Below are 21064 nucleotides of genomic sequence, written 5' to 3'. Positions count from 1 at the left end.
TTTAGCAAGTCAATTGATAATTTCAAATAGAGGATAACTTATGAATTCATTTATTTATTAATTTTTTTTGTCTGAAATATTTGAGGGAAAAGATTATTGATGGGGTCAGGGGATACGCACCTACTTAACCCCATGATTATTTGACCATTTTTATAGTTATTATTTATAATTGATTTTCCTTCAAGTCTGTTTTACATTCGGTTTTATTAAACTCTTGAAAGAGCAAAAAGAAGAAATAGCAAAAAGAAGAAAAGTTTGGTAAATCTAACTTGTTGCACGACTTTCCGATGATGATAGATTTATTTTATTTTTATTGTCTCAAAAAACAAAAACAAAAAAGATTCCCAGAATGCATCATCTGAAGAACAAGTTTCTTCTCGCAATGTTATTCTTGATTTTTCGAATCAAGTTTCATTCACCTGTTGAATTGTATTTTTTCTCTTTTTATCCTATTTTCAGAGTAAAAATAAAGTAAATATTGGTAATCTCATAAGCGTTGGTGGTATAACGGTTAGCATAGCTGCCTTCCAAGCAGTTGACCCGGGTTCGACTCCCGGCCAACGCATGAATTTTTGTTTCGATAAATTTTTTTTAATTAGCCATATCCTGTTTGTATTATCGAATTCTGTCTAATTACTGAACATATTGTTCTGTCTTAAATTAGCAAAAATAGAAGGCGGGAGACAATATTTTGTAAATCTTCTTCGCAATGCGCAGTGCAGTGAGCAAAATAAAATAAAATAAAATAACCTAAAATAAGAATTAAAAACGGAGAAAAACTCTGAATAATTTTTGAGCTAAAGGTGAGATGTTCACGTACTGGCATTTAAACAAATGATTCACGAAGGTGACCTCAAATATTCTAATTTATTTCTGCAGACGATATTTTAAGCTAGGAGACACAAAAACGTACTTCCTCTGAATAAATACAAATTATTTTTTGGCGGGGGGGGGGGTTTCGATTCCTTACCCTCAAAATTAGCCGCTATTTGGGTATTAGGGTCCCAATAGTTTGGTCAGTAGAGCGGGTAAAGTTTGGACCCTTTAATGTAAATTCTACTTTTTGGGTATTTCGCTGCATCTCAAAAACATTTTAAGTGAATTGAAAGTTTTTTTGTGTACAATTTTAAAATCCTTTTATTCAAAGATACTTCCACGCAAAAAATTATTTTTAATATTTTTTTTTATTTTTCTTTATTTTATTTAAAAGTAGTCGAAAAAATTTTCAATTGTAAGGTATACTATATTTTACAAATTTTAAAGAATGTAAACTTCTATGGCAAGTACGAAATTTGTGCTAAAGCGGTCGAATAGTTTCTGAGATATCGAATTTTACATTAACAAATTTTTTTTAAAATTAGATTTCTCAACTACTATTCGATTTCATTCAAATTTTGTGTTCTGCTTAAGAAAGAAAAATTGCAGTCTTTAAAATGAGGTAAAAAATTGCATACCTTATTCAAAATATAACAAATAAATAAAAAATAATAAATGAGAAATAATAAATAAAAAATAATAAATATATCTTCCGGTAAAAGGAATTTTTTAATTGTGTGCAAAATGTTTTCAATTCGCTTTATCAATTTTCGAGATATGGAGAAATACGCTAAAAATTAAATTAACATTAAGAAATCTAAACTTACCACTCTCTTGACCCTATTGGTGCCATATTTTTCGAATTGCGACTATCCTCCTTAATTTGGAGGTCTGCAATTCAAATCTCATTAGATTTAAAATTATTTAGTTTTTTTTTTTTTTTTTTTTTTTTTTTTTTTTTTNTGGAGGACTGTACAGAGCGCAAAATAAAAAAAATATCACCCTGAATATCTTTCTTTCTAATGATCGGATTTTTGCGTATTAAGTGTCCATCTTAATGGTTCCTGGGGGTGTCCATCTTGATGGTTCATCTTAATTAGGATCTGCGCAGTAATAAAATGTATTTTTTCTATCGTTTAAAGTTCTTAATTTTAAACATAAAATCAATAAAATTCAAAAACATTTTCAGAAACTTTGCATAATCTTGATAAAAATAACTAGCTTCTGATAAATATTGCAGAATTTTTTCTCAAAATCATGAATTTTTTTTGTAATTTAGAACGACAATCGACGCGGCAGAGAAAAAAATCTCTGTTTATAAGAGAGAAAATGAAGCAATTTTTACAAACTCCGAATAAAAAATACACCTTTAAGGGCTTTTAAAAAACGTAAATCAAAAATAATCACCTTTAAGCACTTTTTAAAAACGCTACGCACCCTGTTAGAACCTAAAAAAATTAGAATTTACTCGGGTGAGTGGGGGCATGTGTGATTAATTAGACTAAAAATAATTGAAGATCCTCTCTAATCTGCAAATTGAATGATATATTTATATTGTTATCTCGTAATCGCTACGATATTTGAGAAGTGAGTATTTTGTTTCAAGAATGAGAAGAATCGTCGATTTATCAGAATCTTAACAACTGAGTAAACAACTTATTCTTCTTATCATTTAAAAGTTTTAACGAACTTTTTCTTTCAATTTCATTACAGAGTGTATAATAATGACTATAAGAACCGAACTTGAGAAAAATAAGTAAGTTTACTTCCTGAATTTTTATTTATTTGAAATATTTAAAATTTCTGCCTCTTTCTTTTATAATGATTTATCCTTTATATTATATCCTTGATTGTGATTGATATTGATAATGATTCCTTATTATATCCTTTTATAATGAAGAACTGGAAGTATGATAAATTAGTTTATTTCTTTTTTATTTAAGGGATAATTTCATAGAAGCATTGAAAAAATGTCGAAACTTCCCTTTGGCGCAACAGATACTTTTTATCGATAGTATCGGTTTGTATCGATATTTCTTTTTGATGATATTGATATAACAGAAACCTTTCATTATTTTTTTTATTACCGGCGTTGAACAATTTTACTAAGCCAACCCAAGCTAACCCAATTTTGAATTTATGACTATCAATGTTCAATTCTGTAGCCTTGTAATTTTGAACTCAATCCAGAAGACAAGGGAACTCCAGGATCAAGCATTGCGAAATATTTGCCTTCGTGGAAAACTTTTCGATGGAACAAACCCGCATTTGCGTTATATGGGGAGGAAAACCACGAAAACCTCCCAAGAGTAGCCTGACGGCAAGGGACGGCTATTGAGGATATTTTACGTAAGCATTGTGGTCGGTTCAAGAATTTATATTGTCCAGTCATCGATGTGATTCGAACCCGAGACACCTCATTGGGAGGCGAGCGCTCTATCCTCTGAGCAGCCACGGGTAAAATCGATTGATATTGATACCTCTTTTGGCATTGATCTGTTTTAGGAATTATGAGCTGGCGACTGTCAGCGTGAACAATTGACTATATAACTTTAATATAAAGCTGTAATATAAATGTATATCAATTAAAACTATAATATATTTTAATAAGGGCTTGTTTCGTGTAATAGATTTTTTTTCCTTTCACTTTAATCGTAACATAGCATTAACATTCGTAAATAGCTTGAGGGATATAATGACATAAGCAAAAAGAAAAATTAACATGAAGTCCGAATGCTTTCCTGTCTAAACTTGGTGTAATCCAGATTTACGCCTGAAGATGCAAAAATCCATGGATGCCAGGAGGCTTACTCTTCTGAAGATTTACTACATTCGAACCTTTAAACTTGTGCTTTATTACTTGAAATTAGATCAAAAGCTTTTAAGGTTTTCTTGTTTTATTTTGCTCACTTCTCATAATATATGTCCAGTGATATGAGTCTATCTTGTACTTTAACAATAATTCATTGTACTTCCAAATATTAGGATTTTACAAAAAAAAAAGTGTATATGCCAAATTTGCTTGAGAATTATTATGCAATACATTAATAATAAAGAGTGGAAAAATGACTATTGAGGATGGCAAGACGTGTGATTGCTAGAAGAATTAAATATGAGTTGAATAGATCACCACTAAGTTCACCAGGTAATCAAATTGTATTGGATGCTATTGTCCTGCCTTCCTCATGGGTGATTCGGTCGATTTCGATTGCTTTTTTGTTACTTCCTCTCCGCCTCAGTATTAATTTAGAACACCTCTCAAGCAGATTGTTTGTTTTCCTTCCTTTTACTCAATTCTAAAGATATATATGAAGGGTGATTAATACAGAACACTCTACATGCACCCAATACAAAATTTTTATGAGCTTTATTTTCTTCAAAATAAATAAATAAATAATAGATTCATAAAGCAGTTTATTTTATTTTATACAAGATTTTAGGTGAGAAGGAATTTGGGAAATGCCTTCAACAAGAAAACGTAAGGAATCTGCGAATTCGGAAACACAAAGGAGAAAAAGAAAATGTGCTAAAGAAACGGATTCCCGATTTCTGCAAAGGTAATAATTAAAAGAAATTATCCGTAAGATTATAAGGATTAAAAAAAATAATCATTGATAAATTATTTGAAAATATTTAAGATATTTTTTTAAAAAAGGGATATTAATTTATGAATTATGTAGTTACTGTCTATTTTGCTTATCATGAGCACAAAGATGACCACAATAATTGCTTGTTACAACCGAGTGCCCGTATAAAAACGGGTGCTTAAAAAAATTATAAAAGTTCACACTGTCGTAAGTCATTAAGGCAAGGGGTGCAATTGTTCTTGTTTTCCAGTGGCGCCATCTATGGCCAAAAATTCGACTTCCGCCACACCTATACGTTGATATGTTATGGTAACATGGAGAACTTTGTGACCCGACAGATTTAACGTGCACCAGTCATCATTTGCCACGTGGGGAGTCTTCGGCCGACTGGATTCGAAATCCCGTTCTAACAAACGTGAGTCTAGCGCCCAGCCAACAGGCCTACACACTTATTAAATTAGAAATATGGTAATAACCCATTTTTGCACAGTACGAGAGAAATGAGTTAATTTGTTTCGAACTGTCTCGTTGTTGTCTGATATTTTTTGGGATAAGATTCATGGCCCGAAAAACATCGTCGTCATCAAAAAGGTATTCGTTTACCCGAAATATCCATCAAAAAGGAATTTTTCAAAAAAGAGATTAGCTGAGCTGGATAAGTAGAAATTATGTCGATCACAAAAATATGACCCGCTAAAACCAAGTTTTGCTCATTAAAAACGAGCTATGCTCCAATAGATATGACATTGTACCAACAGGGCCGTCTTAATAACAAGCACAATGCACATAAAATAAAGCATTTTTTAACTAGGAATAATTTTTCTTAAATGCTAACAAATTGTAATCCTCAAATAGTAAGTAATTTTCAAAACAAAGAAGCTAATTAAAATAAGTAAATTAAAAAGCATAGGGGTATAAAAAATTTATTGCATTTTATTTTGTAAAAGACCCAATTTTTGGGTTTACGACTACCAATGTTCAATTCCGCAGCCTTGTAATTTTGAACCAATCCAGAAGACAAGGAAACTCCTGGATCGGTACCCCCAGAGGTATGACTTGCTATGGGAACATGGAGGCGTCTGTGACTCGACAGACTTAACGTGCATCAATCACCATTTACTACACGGGGAGTTTTCGGCTGGCGGAGATCGAACCTACGAACTCTTATACATGGGCCCAGTGCCCTACCAAGCAGGCTATCCCGACCAAGGGTTAAACAATTTTNTAGCTAGCAAAATGCTAATCTCTACTTATGTTACAAATGTGTATCTCACATATACTACAACAGTTCCACATATGTAGTGCATAATGGGACAGTTAATATACATGTATGGAGCTGTTGATTTATATTTGCATATTCGTAATACATTTTATTATGAGCATAAAATGAGCACTGAGCAATACTATATATTATAATATATATTATATCTATGCTATATGTATACATATTAAATATTATAATATCTATGTTATATATATAAATTATAAATTAAAATATGAGCATATTTATAATATATAGTTGATAAATATTAAATAATGAATTATCTATATGGAGCTGTTGTATGTTGTATATATATATATATATATATATATATTAAAATAGCCCCCAAGACAGCATTTTTGAATTAGTTAATCATATAAAGAATATAAAAACTCACCAACTTAATGCATAACAAAATTAAAAATGAGAAAAAGAATTCTAAAAAAATTATCAAGCAGCAGCGGTCGCCATAGCAACGCATGCAATGACGACGCATGCGCGCTGTTTACTGTTACTCGTGAACACAGTCGAGAAGTGTGATGAAGTCCAAAGAAGGTGCCTACGCCAAGTGCGCACTTTATCAGAATAAGATGGGATTTTATTTTCATTTTACTCAGAAGCTGCTAATGGACAGAAACAATATGTGATTCTGCTTAAAACAGCGTTACAATCTAGTAAACATATGTTTAATTATGAAAAAAAGAAAAAGAATTGTCCAAACCACCCGTAAGATCTAATTTCCCATATTTCCCCTCATTGTGGAATATGTTTAATTGGTAATATTATATTTCATACACCAACTTCATTAATTTAGTTAGCTTATGATTTTATTGTTTATTGATCATACTTGTTTCTAATTTTCGCTTCTTGATTTCTCTTATTATTATCCCAAGTAGCACATAATATTATATAACATCAGAAAATCGGTAAAATCTAACGTTACCTTGCACAACTTCCAATATTAGAAAGATACAAAAGGTCGCTGTTTGCTCAGCCTTATATAATATTAGATTCTTTACAAACTAATATTATCTAGCGTTCGCCATAATATTATTTTGCATTAGTTTTGATGCTATATAATATTAGATTTTGCATTTTCTGATATTAATACATGATATATACATGATAATACATAATACGTGATAATACATGATAATACATATGCGCTTAAAATAATTAAAGCTTCTAAATTATCAATTAATAAGGCTCTTAAATTTTTAATTAATAAGGCTTTTAAATCAAAGCCGAAGCTACTTTTTAAAATCATAAATCGAAATTCCGAGCAGTTAATGAAATTTAGATATCATTGTTTTCATTTTAAATGTGTGCATTTAATTTAATAAAGCAAATAAAAAATGCTAGTGTGACGTAAATAGCTACAACAAAAAATAAGGCTCCTATACTATCATTCAGGGGCTCTAACAAAAAATAATGATTAAATGTTAAGAAGCCTCGCGCCCTTTGCTCTGTGTATTTTATCAATGTTGATTGGAGTAATCACAACCAGTGAAAATGAACATCCTTCAATCAAATTTCTTTTTAATCGTTTACACTCGGCAGCGCCAATCTGTCCTACATTTCATTTTAACATTTGTTTCAAAATGGCAACAGCTTACATCGTAACGATTTTAAGAAACGGTAGTTAAATGAAAAACTGTTTCAACTTTTAGATCGGAATAAACGTAAACGGTTTTTCTGCTTATGGTATTGCACTAAAATAAAGCGTAAGTTTCAGTTTTTAAACTTTAAAAACGATGTCAAGCTGACGAGTAGATTGATTTTTCACCTTTATAGTCTTGTTCAATCGCGCGCTTTGTTGTGTATGTTTATGTTATGATATGGTTGATCTTTTAAAAACAGAATAAATAGAATGTGACTATTTGGATCATCTTAATTATTTAAATCAAATAAGGTATGAATGTATCTTTATAAGAATAGAAGAATTTATAAGAACTGCAAATGAAATTCTGATATACTTTAAAACAATTAGTTTTTGCTATTTTATCAACTTAGTCTCTGGAAGGAAATTTGTATTTTGAATACTAAATGTTTATAATGAGGTCATTTTATTCGTTCAAATAACACAATTTACATTAGGGTGGCCTTCTCATATTTGATGCGAAAGTCGGCGCCAAAAAACAATAGATTTTTGTTATACCTTTTACAATTCTTTTTGAAACAGCTGAAACTCATGAAAACATTTTATGTTAAAAATGAATATTTAAAACATTTAATATGTATTTTAATATAACATCCTTTTAATTAGCTAAAAAATTGTAATTTTGTTTTCATAACACAAATATCATAAACACAAAGCTTAATTTAAAAAAGCAAATAAAAATAACTCTTATCTGTGACTTTCATTCAAATTTCTCTTCAGCATCTCCAGAAGAGTCTGGCGCATACGAATATTTTATGCATTGCATAAACTCTTCGAATGGAACATTTACTGTTTGTTCCGGAACATTTTCTGTTACATTTACTGTTCAGAAAAATAAGAATCAAAATTTTTTTTTGTATGACTGGCAAGCAGTTTGCTTGTAAAATTCTCATTATATTTGGCTCTGTATGCCCTCAAGTCTATAGGAATGAGAGAAAGATTTCCATTTCTGATTAGTGGCAGAATGATCCAGGTAGCCTCCCAGGAGAAACTGACAAAAAACAATACAGACTGACCAACTCAAGGGTATAACTCATAGCTAACTGCAGGACAACCCTCCAACTTTTTTTTTAAAAGAAAATTTTTTTCTCTCTCATAAACAGGGTCTAAAAAACCTGTTTTTTTTTAAAAAAAAAACCCCAACCTGATTGGGTTTTGTGCTATTTAGGGCTTTTTAAGATATTACTTAGTTTAACACTTTTTAGATTTAATTTTTAATTCAAAAGAGAACAATTTTAATAAAAGGAAAACTTTTATGCAAAAATCATAAAGTTATGAATTAAAATAATAAATATTTTAATATAGTACCATCTTTTCACAGTATGTATTAATAAAAGACTTAAATTAATTTTTATTAATTTAATTTTTATTAAATTAATTCTTTCCTTGTGTAAAAAAAGTATGCCTCTTGCAGGCCAACTAACTAGAGAACTACCATTTCTTAAACAATTTTCTTAGTAGTTTTAAGAATTACTCTTACTCTAGTTTTGATTTGGAATTTTAGAATCAATATAAATAGGAAATTTATTTCTCTTTTATCTTATTCATTATTAATCTATTTTGATTATGTTTATAAATCACCCATTTTAGCCCGAGTTTTATTGTTTTTTAGTTTTTTAAGAAAGCCCACCCGGATTTTTTTGGGTTAGTGGGTGGGTCAAAAACCCTGCTCATAAAATCAGTTTTGCTATTGTAGTTGACGTGGCAGATCATGATACGGAGATATCCTCTAACATTCACCCCCGTGTGCAGAATCGTGGTGTCATGAAGCTACTGACTTCTCTTCAGAATTATACTCAAAATTATATGCCATTCTTGCGCATCGGAGCGGAAAAAAAGGCTTGTAATTTTTCTATTTTCATTCGAGAATAATGAAGTAAAAAGTTTGGGTTTTTTTTCTGCAGAAATATTTGTTCTTTTTTTGTTGCAGTTATTGCTATTAATTCCCGCGTAGTTGATAAAATCCAATATTTTTGATCTGATATTATTTATTACAACAGCTGAATCTTGAAATGAAAACACACATTTGGACCCCCCCCCCCTTTTTAAAGAGTTCGATTTGGCGTGATTTCGCGGTCAATCTTTTGTTTTTCGTTAGTTACTGCTATGGATTTTATTATTTTTAATTTGTTTTTAAATTTGATGATGACTTACAAAGAACGAAAAAGAATAAGTTAGTGTATTTTCTCCCTGCGAAATGCGAAAATATAGCTCATAATAATAGAATAAAATATATTAGGTACATATTCAATTTTAAAAATTTCAATATTTTTTCTGAATTTTTTTTTTTTTTTTTTTTTTTTTTTTTTTTTTNTTTTTTTTTTTTGAAGTTGACGCTTTTGTTACTTTAAATGAGTAACATGCATATTTGTTATTTTTAAAAGTGTCTTGCATAAAGATATTAATGCTGGAGAGATTCTTCCCAGGGCATTCACCACTCTTTCAACATCACGAAGCACTCATTCACTCATCTACCAATATTATATTTTCCCTTTCTGAACTTGCTTTTATTAGTTTCTGAATCTATACCTAGACTTTTTATCATTTTACTCTTACATCAATGCGTTCTTCTTTACAGAAATTGCGTCAATCAACCAGAGTGTTCTCATATTTACCTCATTCATAAGAGTTATACCAACTTCATACTCTCTTTAAATGCACATATCATTTCTGAGGTACTGTTTCTAACAATAGGCATTTATACTTTTCTCACAACTAACTCATTTGTAGTCATTTGCTTGTTCATTTCGTTCAACCAAGTGCATACAAACAAGACAGAAATAATGAGAACTAATCAAAATTTCATGCAAGTCAATAATGGCTTTCTTACCAATTTTCTGCGTTTTGAAAAGAAAAAATTATGTATTTTTTTTTCTGTAGACATAAAAGACAAAGTTGGTTATAGGAACAACAACAAATGAGCAACTAATTGTCGAAGAATAACAAAGGTCAAAATTTGAAAGATATTTTTGGATCGTTATCTGTTGCACCAACTACATCGCCAAGATGACAAATAGATTTAATTGTTATCAAATTTAAAAAAAAAATAATGTGTAGATGTTTACCTGAGGGTGACTACGAGTTATACGCTTCAAGTTGGTCCCCTTCTGTGGTTTTTGTTTTGTTTTAGTTTTCTGCTGGGTCAAGACTTTGCGATTATTCTGTCTCAGATCACGATGCAGAAATCTTCCCTAAGTTGGAAATTAAATTGATAGTTATAAAAATAAACCGAGAACCAATCACACAACATTGCAAAAATTGTGGTAGTAACCTGAAAGTGACATCAAACAAAGCAAATAATATCATGATTAACCAAAAACAGGTATTCAGCAACATTGTACAATTGAAATTTGTCACCAAGCCAAGAGATTCTCAATTCTACACTAGTACCTGTACAATATAAAAATAATTTATATCCCTTTTTCTGCGTAACACTTTTCTTCCACCAAAAGCCAATAACTGACAATTTCGTAAGATTGATAGAATTTTCAATAGTTATTTTTGTTAGAGGAATTAGCGATTGGAAATGACAGATTTTTAAAAACTTTAAATGTAATTGATTGTGTTTAAATTGAATATTATGTTTAAGAAAAAGGTAAAGATAAAATTTTTAAACAAGAGTACTTAAATACTTTTTACTAATAATTGTCACTTTGAGTAATTCTTGGCAAAAAATCAAACAACATTCAAGTTATTCAAAATCTGTTAAACTAGGAGGATTTTTGTGTTGTGATCTTTGGCAGAATAATTGTCAAGTTTTGGCAACCTCCAGACAGTGGCATGTAAGGAATTAAAAAAAAAAAATCACAAAAGAGGACCAACTCAAAGATATAACTTGTAGCCACCTCTGGGTCAATTTCTGCATGTTTTTTTTTTTTAAATGCAAGTTTAACACAGACCAAGGAAGATATCCATAGCGTGATCGGCACCTAAATAATCTAAAAGTCTTGGTGATTTTTAGGCAGTGATCTGCGAGATACTAAAAGAAAAAACATCACAGAAGGGGAACAACTCGAAAGTACATGTTTTTTTGGTACTTTTTCATTTTGCCGGTGAAAGCGATAAAGTTACTAATGTAAAGTAACTGTGCTAGTAAATTAATATTTTTTTTGAAAATAATGAAAATAAATAAACAGATAAATTAAATAGTTGTATTTACTTTCGTCTGTAAAATGAAAAAGAACAGTTTTTTTCTTTTTTTAAAAATTCCATTTAACCATTGTAGATCTTGCTGCTGAAATATCCCCTGTTTCTCTGATTAAATGCTTATTTAATCAGTCACACTCTTATAATGCAAATAATAATTATGTTAAAATATCCATATAGATACCTTTGCTAAATTTTGACAACAACTGACCAGTAACATGCAAAAAACTAAAAAGACGAAAAATGGGCCTTAACTTCAAGGGTAAAACTTGTTGTCACCTTAGCCAAACCTACTCACATTTATTTTTTAATTTGTCAATTGTAAAAATTGTTTGACAACTTGGCAATTATAGTTGGCTTGAATAGTTGCTGATGTGGAAATGTTCCCCAACTCTGTTGTACAATTTACAATGGATTCCATATCTATATTAGGGAATCAATAAAACAACCACTAATAATATAGCATGTTAATTGTCTCTATTCTGTCTAGTTTTGGCACCCTATGTTCATAGCTTTTCTATGCACACACTTCAATCCCTGCCACTTTGGGAAATCTTTGTACTTAAAATGCTTTAACATAATATTCTGACACTATTTTTTTAATATTGTATAGCCATATCATTAATACAGAGTTCTCCTAACAGGGGTCTGTCTGTCCAGGCCGAATTTACTACCATTTAGCGGTACCTTCACAAATTCAACTTTAGGAAAAACTGTAGTTTCACAAATTCAACTTTAGGAAAAACGGTAGTTTCATAAAATACTTATTCTTGAAATTTTATTTTTGCATCCCTTAAGAAACAATAAATCCGTATTTTTACCATATTTTTGTGTTGATTTTTTATATTATTTTTAATTTTTCACAAATTCTGTCTAAATTTTCGCAAAATAGGCACCTCTCAGAAAAACCTAGACAGGCCCCTGCCTAAGGAATAAAAGAGAGCAGGTTGCTTCCACAGGTTCTTTGTGTTTTAAAAGGGCAATCACTTAAAACCGTAAAAATGTATCAAAATGTGCAATAATCATGTATTAACTGAATTTGATCTTAAACAAGTTTCAAATTACCCTCTTGTACAATTTTATGTGTATATTTCAAAAAGTTTATTTTGCTCATTATCTAAATAAGAGAGAAATTGTTTGTTTATAAATAAAAATTAAAGGTATGCTAAGAGACAATCTCTGTGCATACATTTTATTTATTTTTAAAAAAAAAAAAGTAAACTAGAAAAATAATTTTCAATAAACTGCTTAAAAAATTTCTTTCTATAATTTATATTGAAAATGACCATTTGAAGGTGCATATTTTTAAGAATAAGGTATTTATTTAAAGAATAATTTTGAAATCATTTAAAAATCAGGGGTCTGTCCAAGCCAAATTTACTACCGTTTAGTGTTACCTTCTCAAATTCAACTTTAGGAAAAATGGTATTTTCACAAAATACTTTTTCTTAAAATTTTATTTTTGTGTTTTGTAATAAAGGATAAATCCTTGTTTTTACCATATTTTTGTGTTGATTTTTTAATAAAAATTTTTAATTTTCACAAATTATGTCTAAATTTTCACAAAATAAGGTACCTCTCAGAAAAACCTAGACAGACCCCTGAAAATGTATTAATATATCCCCTTTAAGAACGATTACCTTATAAAAATTTAACCAATTGAGATTAATCCTAACTAAGTGAATATTTGTAGTAGTAATCAGAATTAAATCTATAAATACAGATAATTTTTATGTGTAATTATTATTTTAACAGTTCATTTTTCTTAAGAATGGAACATGAATAAAAAAGGCAGTGTTGGTATGGTGGCCTATTTTTTCAAAAAAAGGTAAAGAGGGGGCATTTATAAGGATCAAAAGGCAGGCAGAGTAGTGTGCTGCCCTTATAAAAATGCTGAAAGGAAGAACACTGATTAATATGATAAAGCATACAATTGGAAATGCATTTTTAAATTTCTTATTCATTTAAATTTTTTTAGTTTGTAATGAATGTTTTTTTAAAAAATTTTTTTAATTATATTCCAAGCTTAATTTGCTTTTCTATGTATTCAGAATGGCCCCTCCTATTGAAGAATATTATCACGATTTGCTGCAGCCTGTTAAAGATGCAGAAAAGTCATTTCAAATAGATGTTGCACAATTGCTCTCTTCCTATATAAATAATGTAAGTCTCTTTCATCAAATTTATTTCTTTATATATTTATCTTCATTATATTGTTGTCTTCATACCACTGATGCGCAGAGATGATCAAAATAAACTCTTAGATTAGAATAGATGTTCATGAAAAGAAAATGAATACATAAAATAAATATATAGGACATTGGAAAGATGTTCATTTATACAGTTCAAAATCTGTAATATTATTCCATTTTTTATTAATGCAAGCAGAAATAATTTTGTTGTAAAAAATCTACTAAAATATTTTGGATTTTTTTTAATGACATAAAACTTGATAGTTAAATTTGCAGAGTTCTCCATAGGAATAAAAAAAGAAAACCTTAACTATACATAATTATGGTGTGTCTGAAAAAAGAAACTTAATTATCTGTAGTTAAAGTTAATGATCTTTATATAGACTGACTACCTGCTAAGTGCTAACTGAAATTCCTTTTTTTAAAAAAATATATATTATTCTGTGTAGGTATGGTAATTAAGAATGTTTTTAACTGATGTTTCTTTGACTGCAAAGAAAATTTTAAAAGATATTTGATAATATAATCCAAAACAATATTTTCAAAATTGTTATTGTAGTGATACTTATATGTTTGTTCAGAAATACTTTATACTAATACTTACGATTTTGTTCTATTTTTTTGTTTGTTATAGTTTGTGCAAGGAAATGTTCCAGCTAATTTTAATGCAGCCGCTCTTGTAATCCAAGGAAGTAGTAGTATTTATGGCCGGAAGGTATTTGTCTTTTTATTTATATTTCTCATCGTTAGAAAATCAAAGAGTTTTTAGGGTTATAAAAATTTAAACAGTTTTATTAATTAAACTTTTACCTGTTGATTTTTTATAAACTTTTTTTAAATAAATTTAATTTTGCCGACACCGTTTATTATGGTATCAAAGGTAAACGGAAGATTAATAAAGGATGTTTTTCGATACTTTTTAAAAAACATTTTTGAAAATCAGTAAATAAATAATTCCTAATATGTTTCTATAAGTTACTGGTTCAAATTTTAATTTTGTAGTGCTTTACATTTAAAATATACAGGCTATCCACTCACCTGGAAAGTCATGAAAAATCATTGAAATTCATGAATTTTGGTATTGAACAAAATTTGTCTTGTAATGTCATGATTTTAACTATTTTTTTAAAAAAATCATGGGAACTCATGGATTTAGGTTGCCAAAAAAAATCTAGTTTTTAAAATGGAATCACCCCCCCCCAAATTTCATGGTGTTCTGAACATCTGAATTTCTAACGAAATCCCCAGTCAAGTCATATTTTATTAAAATATAAAATGTTTTTTTCGTGTTCGTTAAAAATTATGGTGTTCTTTCAAAAAATTAAAGGAAAACTTCATTTCTAATTTTTATTATTATTTATTTTTTTATTTTATCTATATAAAATTCTAGCTTAAGCAAGCCAGTCATAGGCGAAATTTTTTTTTTCCTTCCGAAATGAGAACTGAAAAAATCAGGAGTATTTCTTTCCTTTCTGATGAACTAGAAAAGTATCTTAAGAGTATAATGCTACAAAAAAAAGAGAAGAAAATGTTTTGATTTTGTATTTTTTTCCAGCTATTTTATTGTTTCAACTCTTTTTTAATTAAAATCTATAAATATGAAGATGCAGAGTATAACAGTTTTGATTATAACTATCATTTCAATTATTCTAATGCTGTTTTAAATTTATTGTTGTGTTTTTGTCGGAGAAAATAGTAACTTTGTAAAGTCATGAAAAATTCTTGGAATTAGTCATGGAAAATCATGAAAAGTCATGGATTTGAAAATCAAAAATGTAGCAGATACCCTGAATATGCATGATTTTTCAATTATTTTCTAATAAATGTCATATGTTTCTGTGATTAAAATTGAATTCTTTAGTCTGTAATGTTTCAGGGTTCATACACCTAAATCAAGAATTAGTTTAAAAAACTGAGGAAAAAATGAAAATTTTTGTTAAAAACCTGGAACTTAGAATAAAATGTCCGGATCTTCCTTAGTGTTTTTAAAGAAATTATGTTAAATAATTTTTAAATTTGTATTCAGCTGAAAAAATAAAAATTTTGGGACCTTTCTTGTTTTAAAGAAGCAGTTTTTTGACATTATAAGATAAAACTAGTTATTGTGTTATCTTATTGTTTTTCTGCGATGGGGAAAAATATTTACTGCAGGGTATTAAAGATTTTTTTTAAAAAAGAATTTGCAATTAAAATTAATACTCAGAAATTTTCTGCGATGCTATAAATTTTCCACGAACTGCATTCAAGCAATTTGTGTATATTATGCATATTTTCAAATCCCTAATGTGATACTCTTATTTTAAACATTGATAAAGTTAATCATTTATGCTTCCAGTAATTTCAAACTTTGTTTTTCAGGTGGAGTTTCTTTATAATTTAGCCACACAGTTGTACCAAAACTTGGTGAAAAACAAGTAACTTTACCAATTTTGTATTAGAATATTTGTTTACAATGTACTAGACTTCTCCCCCCCCCTGCTAGTATCCACAGTTTGTCTAAAAAAAAATGAACAAAATTGTATTCCAAGTGTTTTTCTCCATAATTTTAAATTGAATGTAACTGAAATATTTGAATCTAAAAAAATCACGAAATTCTTTCTATAGTATTTTTAGCTTATGTACTATATAGTTACAGAATCTTTTAAAACATTTAAAAAACTGCACTAATTTTATTGTTGTGAGCATTTCCAAATTTCATAAAATGTTCTCCAGAATCTGCAGGCTGATTTAAATGAAGATAGGTTATGAAACAAAATAACACCAACTGTTTCCCATGCTATTGTGTAACACACATCAATTTCAGGAATTATAAAATCAGAATTCATGAGCTTTTTATCAGGCCCTGGATAGTTGGTAAAGAGGGTTTCTAATTGGCAATTTTTTTCCCCAGAATGCTCCATAGAATGAAGTCTGGAGATCTGGTTGGGCTATCGAGCCAACAAATATCTTTTCTTTCAAAAATATCCAGGAAGAGGAGCTTTACAAGGCCATTTCATTCCTCAAAAAAGTTAAAAATAATAAATACAAGCCATGCAGTTATAAAATAATACTTTGTAACTGTGGGGCTTTTATTTTTAACTATAAAAATAAAATAAACTATGAAGTAAATGCTTTATAAATAACTTTAAAAATAAACTATGAAATATCAAAATAGCCTATACTCACACCATGACTTGTTTTATTTTATAACTGTCGTTGAACAGCCGACCCAATTTAGGGTTTACAACTACTGATGTTTAACTCCATAGCCTTGTAATTTTGAACCCAATCCAGAAGACAGGGGAATTTCTGGATCAAGTATTGGGAGAAATTTGCCTTCGTGGAGGACTTTTTGATGGAACTAACCTGCATTTGCGTTACATGGAGAGGAAAATCACATAAACCTTCCACGGTTAGCCTGACGGCAAGAGGACTCCAACCCATGATCCATCTACTGCGAAGATATTTTACGTCAGCACTGTGATTGGTGCGCAATTCGTTTTTCTGGAGCCTTCAATTTATGCTAGTCTCATTCTCTGAAAAAAAGAAATGTGTTAGAAAACAGGACTTTTCTAACAAAAAAAAAAAATCTTTGTCCTATATAAATTTTTACATTTTCTCTCATTCAATGATGACCTTCATGGATATCATATTTTAAAACTTCTGATATCCGTTGTTTTAGTTGCCGATTTAGTAAACGTTGCTCTTATTTTCATACAATCTCTATTTCCAATTGTTGTTTTTGTTGAGTATCTTAATTTTTTTTTAACTTGTTAATATTACATGGTGCGTAGTGTTTTTACCAAAGTGCTTAAAGGTGTTTATTTTCGATTTTCGTGTTTCAAGAACTCTTAAAGGTGCTTTTTTTAATGGATGTTCCTAAAAAGTGCTTAATTTTCACTTCTTGAAAATTAGATTGTTTTTCTTAACCATGTTGATTTTCTCCACGTATTGTGCCAAAGTGTGGTTTTTACATTGTTATATTTAACGTTTTCACAATGCATCTCGACTTGCCGTCAGTCCATAGCACATGAAAGCGCCAATCATTTTACATGTTAGATGAAATACTTGCAAATCCGCATATGCGTCTACTGAGCTGGGTTCGATGAGATTATTGCATTCTCATGTGCAACTCTGCTGCATTCTGCAAGATATTCTCAATTTCAGGCTTCATTTTTTACCCTCTGATATTGAACCAAAAAATCTTGTTCTTTTTATGGTGGATAATATAATCAAGAAAAAGATTTGCCAGAAACTAGTTATGTTATCACGACCATGTTAAGTCTTGAACAATTATTTCGCCTTCTGTTAATGTATATGGTGTTTAAAAAGATTTTTTAAGTCCTTAAAAAGTACTTAAAAGGCGCTTATTTTTTGTTGAAAGATTTAGCTATGCACCCTGTATTACTAAGAGAGGAAAAGTTAGGAAATGTAAAAGTGGCTACCATATTTTTAATACTGGTAGCTTTTTACCTGTATTCATAATTGTTAGTCTAGAGCTTTAGCTTATACGACCGTGCAGAATCTATACATATTATATATTTTGTAAAATTTGGCTAGAGCTAAATCTTGGTACTTGGTGGTTAAATTAATGAATGAGAAAATATGTAAAATATGTACTAATGAATTTATTAATGTTATGATTTGGTTAATTTATTTTCAATGCTATTTACTAGAAAAAATTTCTATTTTTAGGAAGGATGAACAAGCTAAAAAGGATAGTAAAACCAAAGATAGACACAAAGAAAGTAGATTTAATGATGTAAGTTTATTTTAATTTAAACTAAGATATTTATATATGACCTTTGTTTTCAAAATACATTTTATAAATTCTCTAAAGTATTATGGGAGACAAAAAAGTTTTTTTGACTTAAAAGTTTTTCTATTATTATTTACATGAAAATCCCTGAATCATGTTATAAGTTGATAAAAGGAATTTATGCAAAGTTGTAGTCCTGATAGCAGAAACCCCATAACTCTACAAGTGTCTTTGGAGAATATTTTTCATTTTTGATTTTTTTTTAAAATTTTAAATACAAATATTTTCGGAACTGTTTTAAAAATTGAAACTTATCTGCAGGTATTTGAGCTAAAGAAAATGAATGATTTTCCAACATTCCAGTTTTTTTTTTCAATTAATGTAATTTTTAGAAATTATTTTTTTCATTTCTGAAAAAATTTTGGTTTGATAGTTTCGGTACTGGGATTTATTCTATTGTTTAAAAACATTGTTGTGCAAAAGTCAAATTAAATTAGCATTAATTTTTTGTATATAAATTTTTTCGATCAAATATTTGCAAGTTTTACTAATTGTTATGCATAGTTAAATTACACTTGGTTTTTATAACAGTGTTTTCCCTAAGCACTTTTTAAAGGGCAGCCCGCCCTGCCTTCTCTTTGATCCCTATAAATGCACCCTTTTAGTAAAAATCCTTTTTACCTACCCTTTTTTTTGTTTTTGCCATCCCTTAAAAACACTGTCTGTTTTTATTCTGATCGATTTTTAAGAAAAATGAATTAACTGTAAAAATAATAATTACACAAAAAAATTATCTGTGTTTAAAGGTTTAATTTTGATTACTATTACAAATATTTACTTTCTTAGGTTTATTAATGCATTTAAGTGATTAAATTTTTTTTTTTAAATATATATATATTTTAAATGCACTTTTAAATGTTTATTTTCAAATAACTTTCAGTGTGAATTATAGAAAAAAAAATCTTTAAAGTTAATCAAAAAAAATTTTTTTTAGTTTACTTTAAAAAAAAAAAGAAGAAAAAAAACGTATGCACAGATATTGTGTCTTAGCATGCCTTTAATTATTATTTGTAAACAACAAATCTTTCTCTTATTTAGATAATGAGCGAAATTTTTTTTTTGTAGTATACACATTAAATAGTATAGGACGGTAACTTAAAACTTGTTGAGGATCAAATTCAGTTATGACATGATATTACACATTTTGATAATGTTTTACGTTATTAAGTCGGTGCCCTTTCAAAGCTTGAAGTGCCCTTTTTCTGTGAGAAAGCACCCTGCCCTTTTTTATTCTTTGGGAGAACTCTGTTTATAATATTCCTTTTCTCTTTATGTTGGAATCATAAACAAATTTGACTTTATGAAGGTAAGCTACAGATTGACTCGCTCAATTCTGCTATCAAGGCTGTAGTCATTATAACTACTTAAAATTCATTTGTATTTTGTCTAAGTAGGTATTAACTGCTTTTAATTCATTATGTTTAAGCCCTTCTTCTCAACGGAGATAAAATTGGGAAAAAACTTGAGCTGCCTGAAGAAAAAGAATATGTCTAAAGCGTCTTCTAATAAGAAATCCAAGAAGGAAGCAAAGAAATGCCTGTTTGTCCCTGTTGACTTATTGCCCTTTGAGGGAGAAGAAAAGGGAGATACTTTCTATGAGTAAGTTAGCAAACATCTTCCTCATTTTCAATTTAAGTTTGTGTATTCTTCTTTTTTTTTAAAATACATTTATGCAAGTTGTTTTAATTGACAACAAATATGAAAAGGAAATGCAAAAACAATAAATCTAGAAGTAAAATACAATTAAAAGGAGTGACCAAAGTCATTGTCTTTAAAGTTCTCTAGCATGCCAGTAAAGCGCGTTATCTCACGTTAAAGTGATCCACCTTGACGCCTCTATTCATTGGATCTCAATTATGGAGGGCAGCCGAGATTCGAAAAGATTCTAATGCGAAGGAGATGTTCTGTGAAACGGTCATGTCGAGTCAAAAGATGGAATTGGGTTACAACTGGCCTCTGTTAACTGCTGGGAATTTCTAGAACGTCTTTTCGTATCTCCAACATTTTACAGGGTGGCCACCTACCTGGAAAACCTTGAAAACCTGGAATTATCAGGGAATTTTTTTATACTGGAAAAAACCTGAAAATATCAGGGAAATTTAGATAAAAACCTGGAAAAATCAGGGAATTTTAAAGAAAAGCTGGAAATTTTTTCTTTGATAATTTTTTTAATTTTACTAATTTAAATTATTTGCTAATTTTCTTAATTTAAATTATTTCGTCCATTATCCCATTTTTTTTAAACGGCAAACAGTTGAAATATCATCAACTTTGCTTGCATCATGCTTGATACTTTGCTTGCATCAAAACTTGCTCCATTACAGTGTTAAGCTGGAAGGCCACATAAAATTCTCCCACTGTTGCTAAACGAATGTAGAAACCTTTGACCGCTATGGGACTGTGCAATTTAGATAAGATTCTGGTGGAGGTGGAAAAAGGGATTAGGATATTAGCTTCTGTTTTTAAATTCTGTCCTTGGGCTGAATCCATTTATGGCTCAAGTTTGTTCTGATGCTTTGGTGGTAATTTTTTTTTTCTATTTTGACAAAATGTTTTTATATTTTTAACTTCATAAAATTCTCCAAAAATTAGTTGGTTATAATT

General features: G+C 29.3%; 1 protein-coding gene and 1 non-coding gene across 7 annotated transcripts in view; both read left to right on the top strand.

The window, feature by feature from the left end:
• The window catches only part of LOC107454283 (Chromosome associated protein H2), a 51369-nt gene that overhangs the window by 6478 nt on the left and 23827 nt on the right, over positions 1–21064 (top strand). Inside the window, exons 2-8 of one of the 6 annotated variants that reach the window (XM_043043757.2) lie at positions 2530–2572; positions 4250–4373; positions 13522–13633; positions 14297–14377; positions 16021–16076; positions 18337–18403; positions 19887–20059. In XM_043043757.2, the coding sequence (XP_042899691.1) occupies positions 4276–4373; positions 13522–13633; positions 14297–14377; positions 16021–16076; positions 18337–18403; positions 19887–20059 (587 nt within the window). In that variant the 5' untranslated portion in view covers positions 2530–2572; positions 4250–4275. Of the gene's footprint in view, positions 1–2462; positions 2573–2764; positions 2837–4249; positions 4374–7257; positions 7577–13521; positions 13634–14296; positions 14378–16020; positions 16077–18336; positions 18404–19886; positions 20060–21064 lie in introns of those variants that run through there. The other 5 variants (XM_043043758.2, XM_071187187.1, XM_043043759.2 and 2 more) reach the window with 5 other exon arrangements.
• Positions 494–565, top strand: TRNAG-UCC (transfer RNA glycine (anticodon UCC)). Its single transcript has one exon. It is a non-coding gene; the product is annotated as a tRNA-Gly (tRNA).

The sequence above is a fragment of the Parasteatoda tepidariorum genome, chromosome 10, assembly GCF_043381705.1.
Source record: "Parasteatoda tepidariorum isolate YZ-2023 chromosome 10, CAS_Ptep_4.0, whole genome shotgun sequence".
In the NCBI taxonomy this organism is placed as follows: Eukaryota; Metazoa; Arthropoda; class Arachnida; order Araneae; family Theridiidae; genus Parasteatoda; species Parasteatoda tepidariorum.
This window is presented reverse-complemented; position numbering and strand designations above follow the sequence as displayed.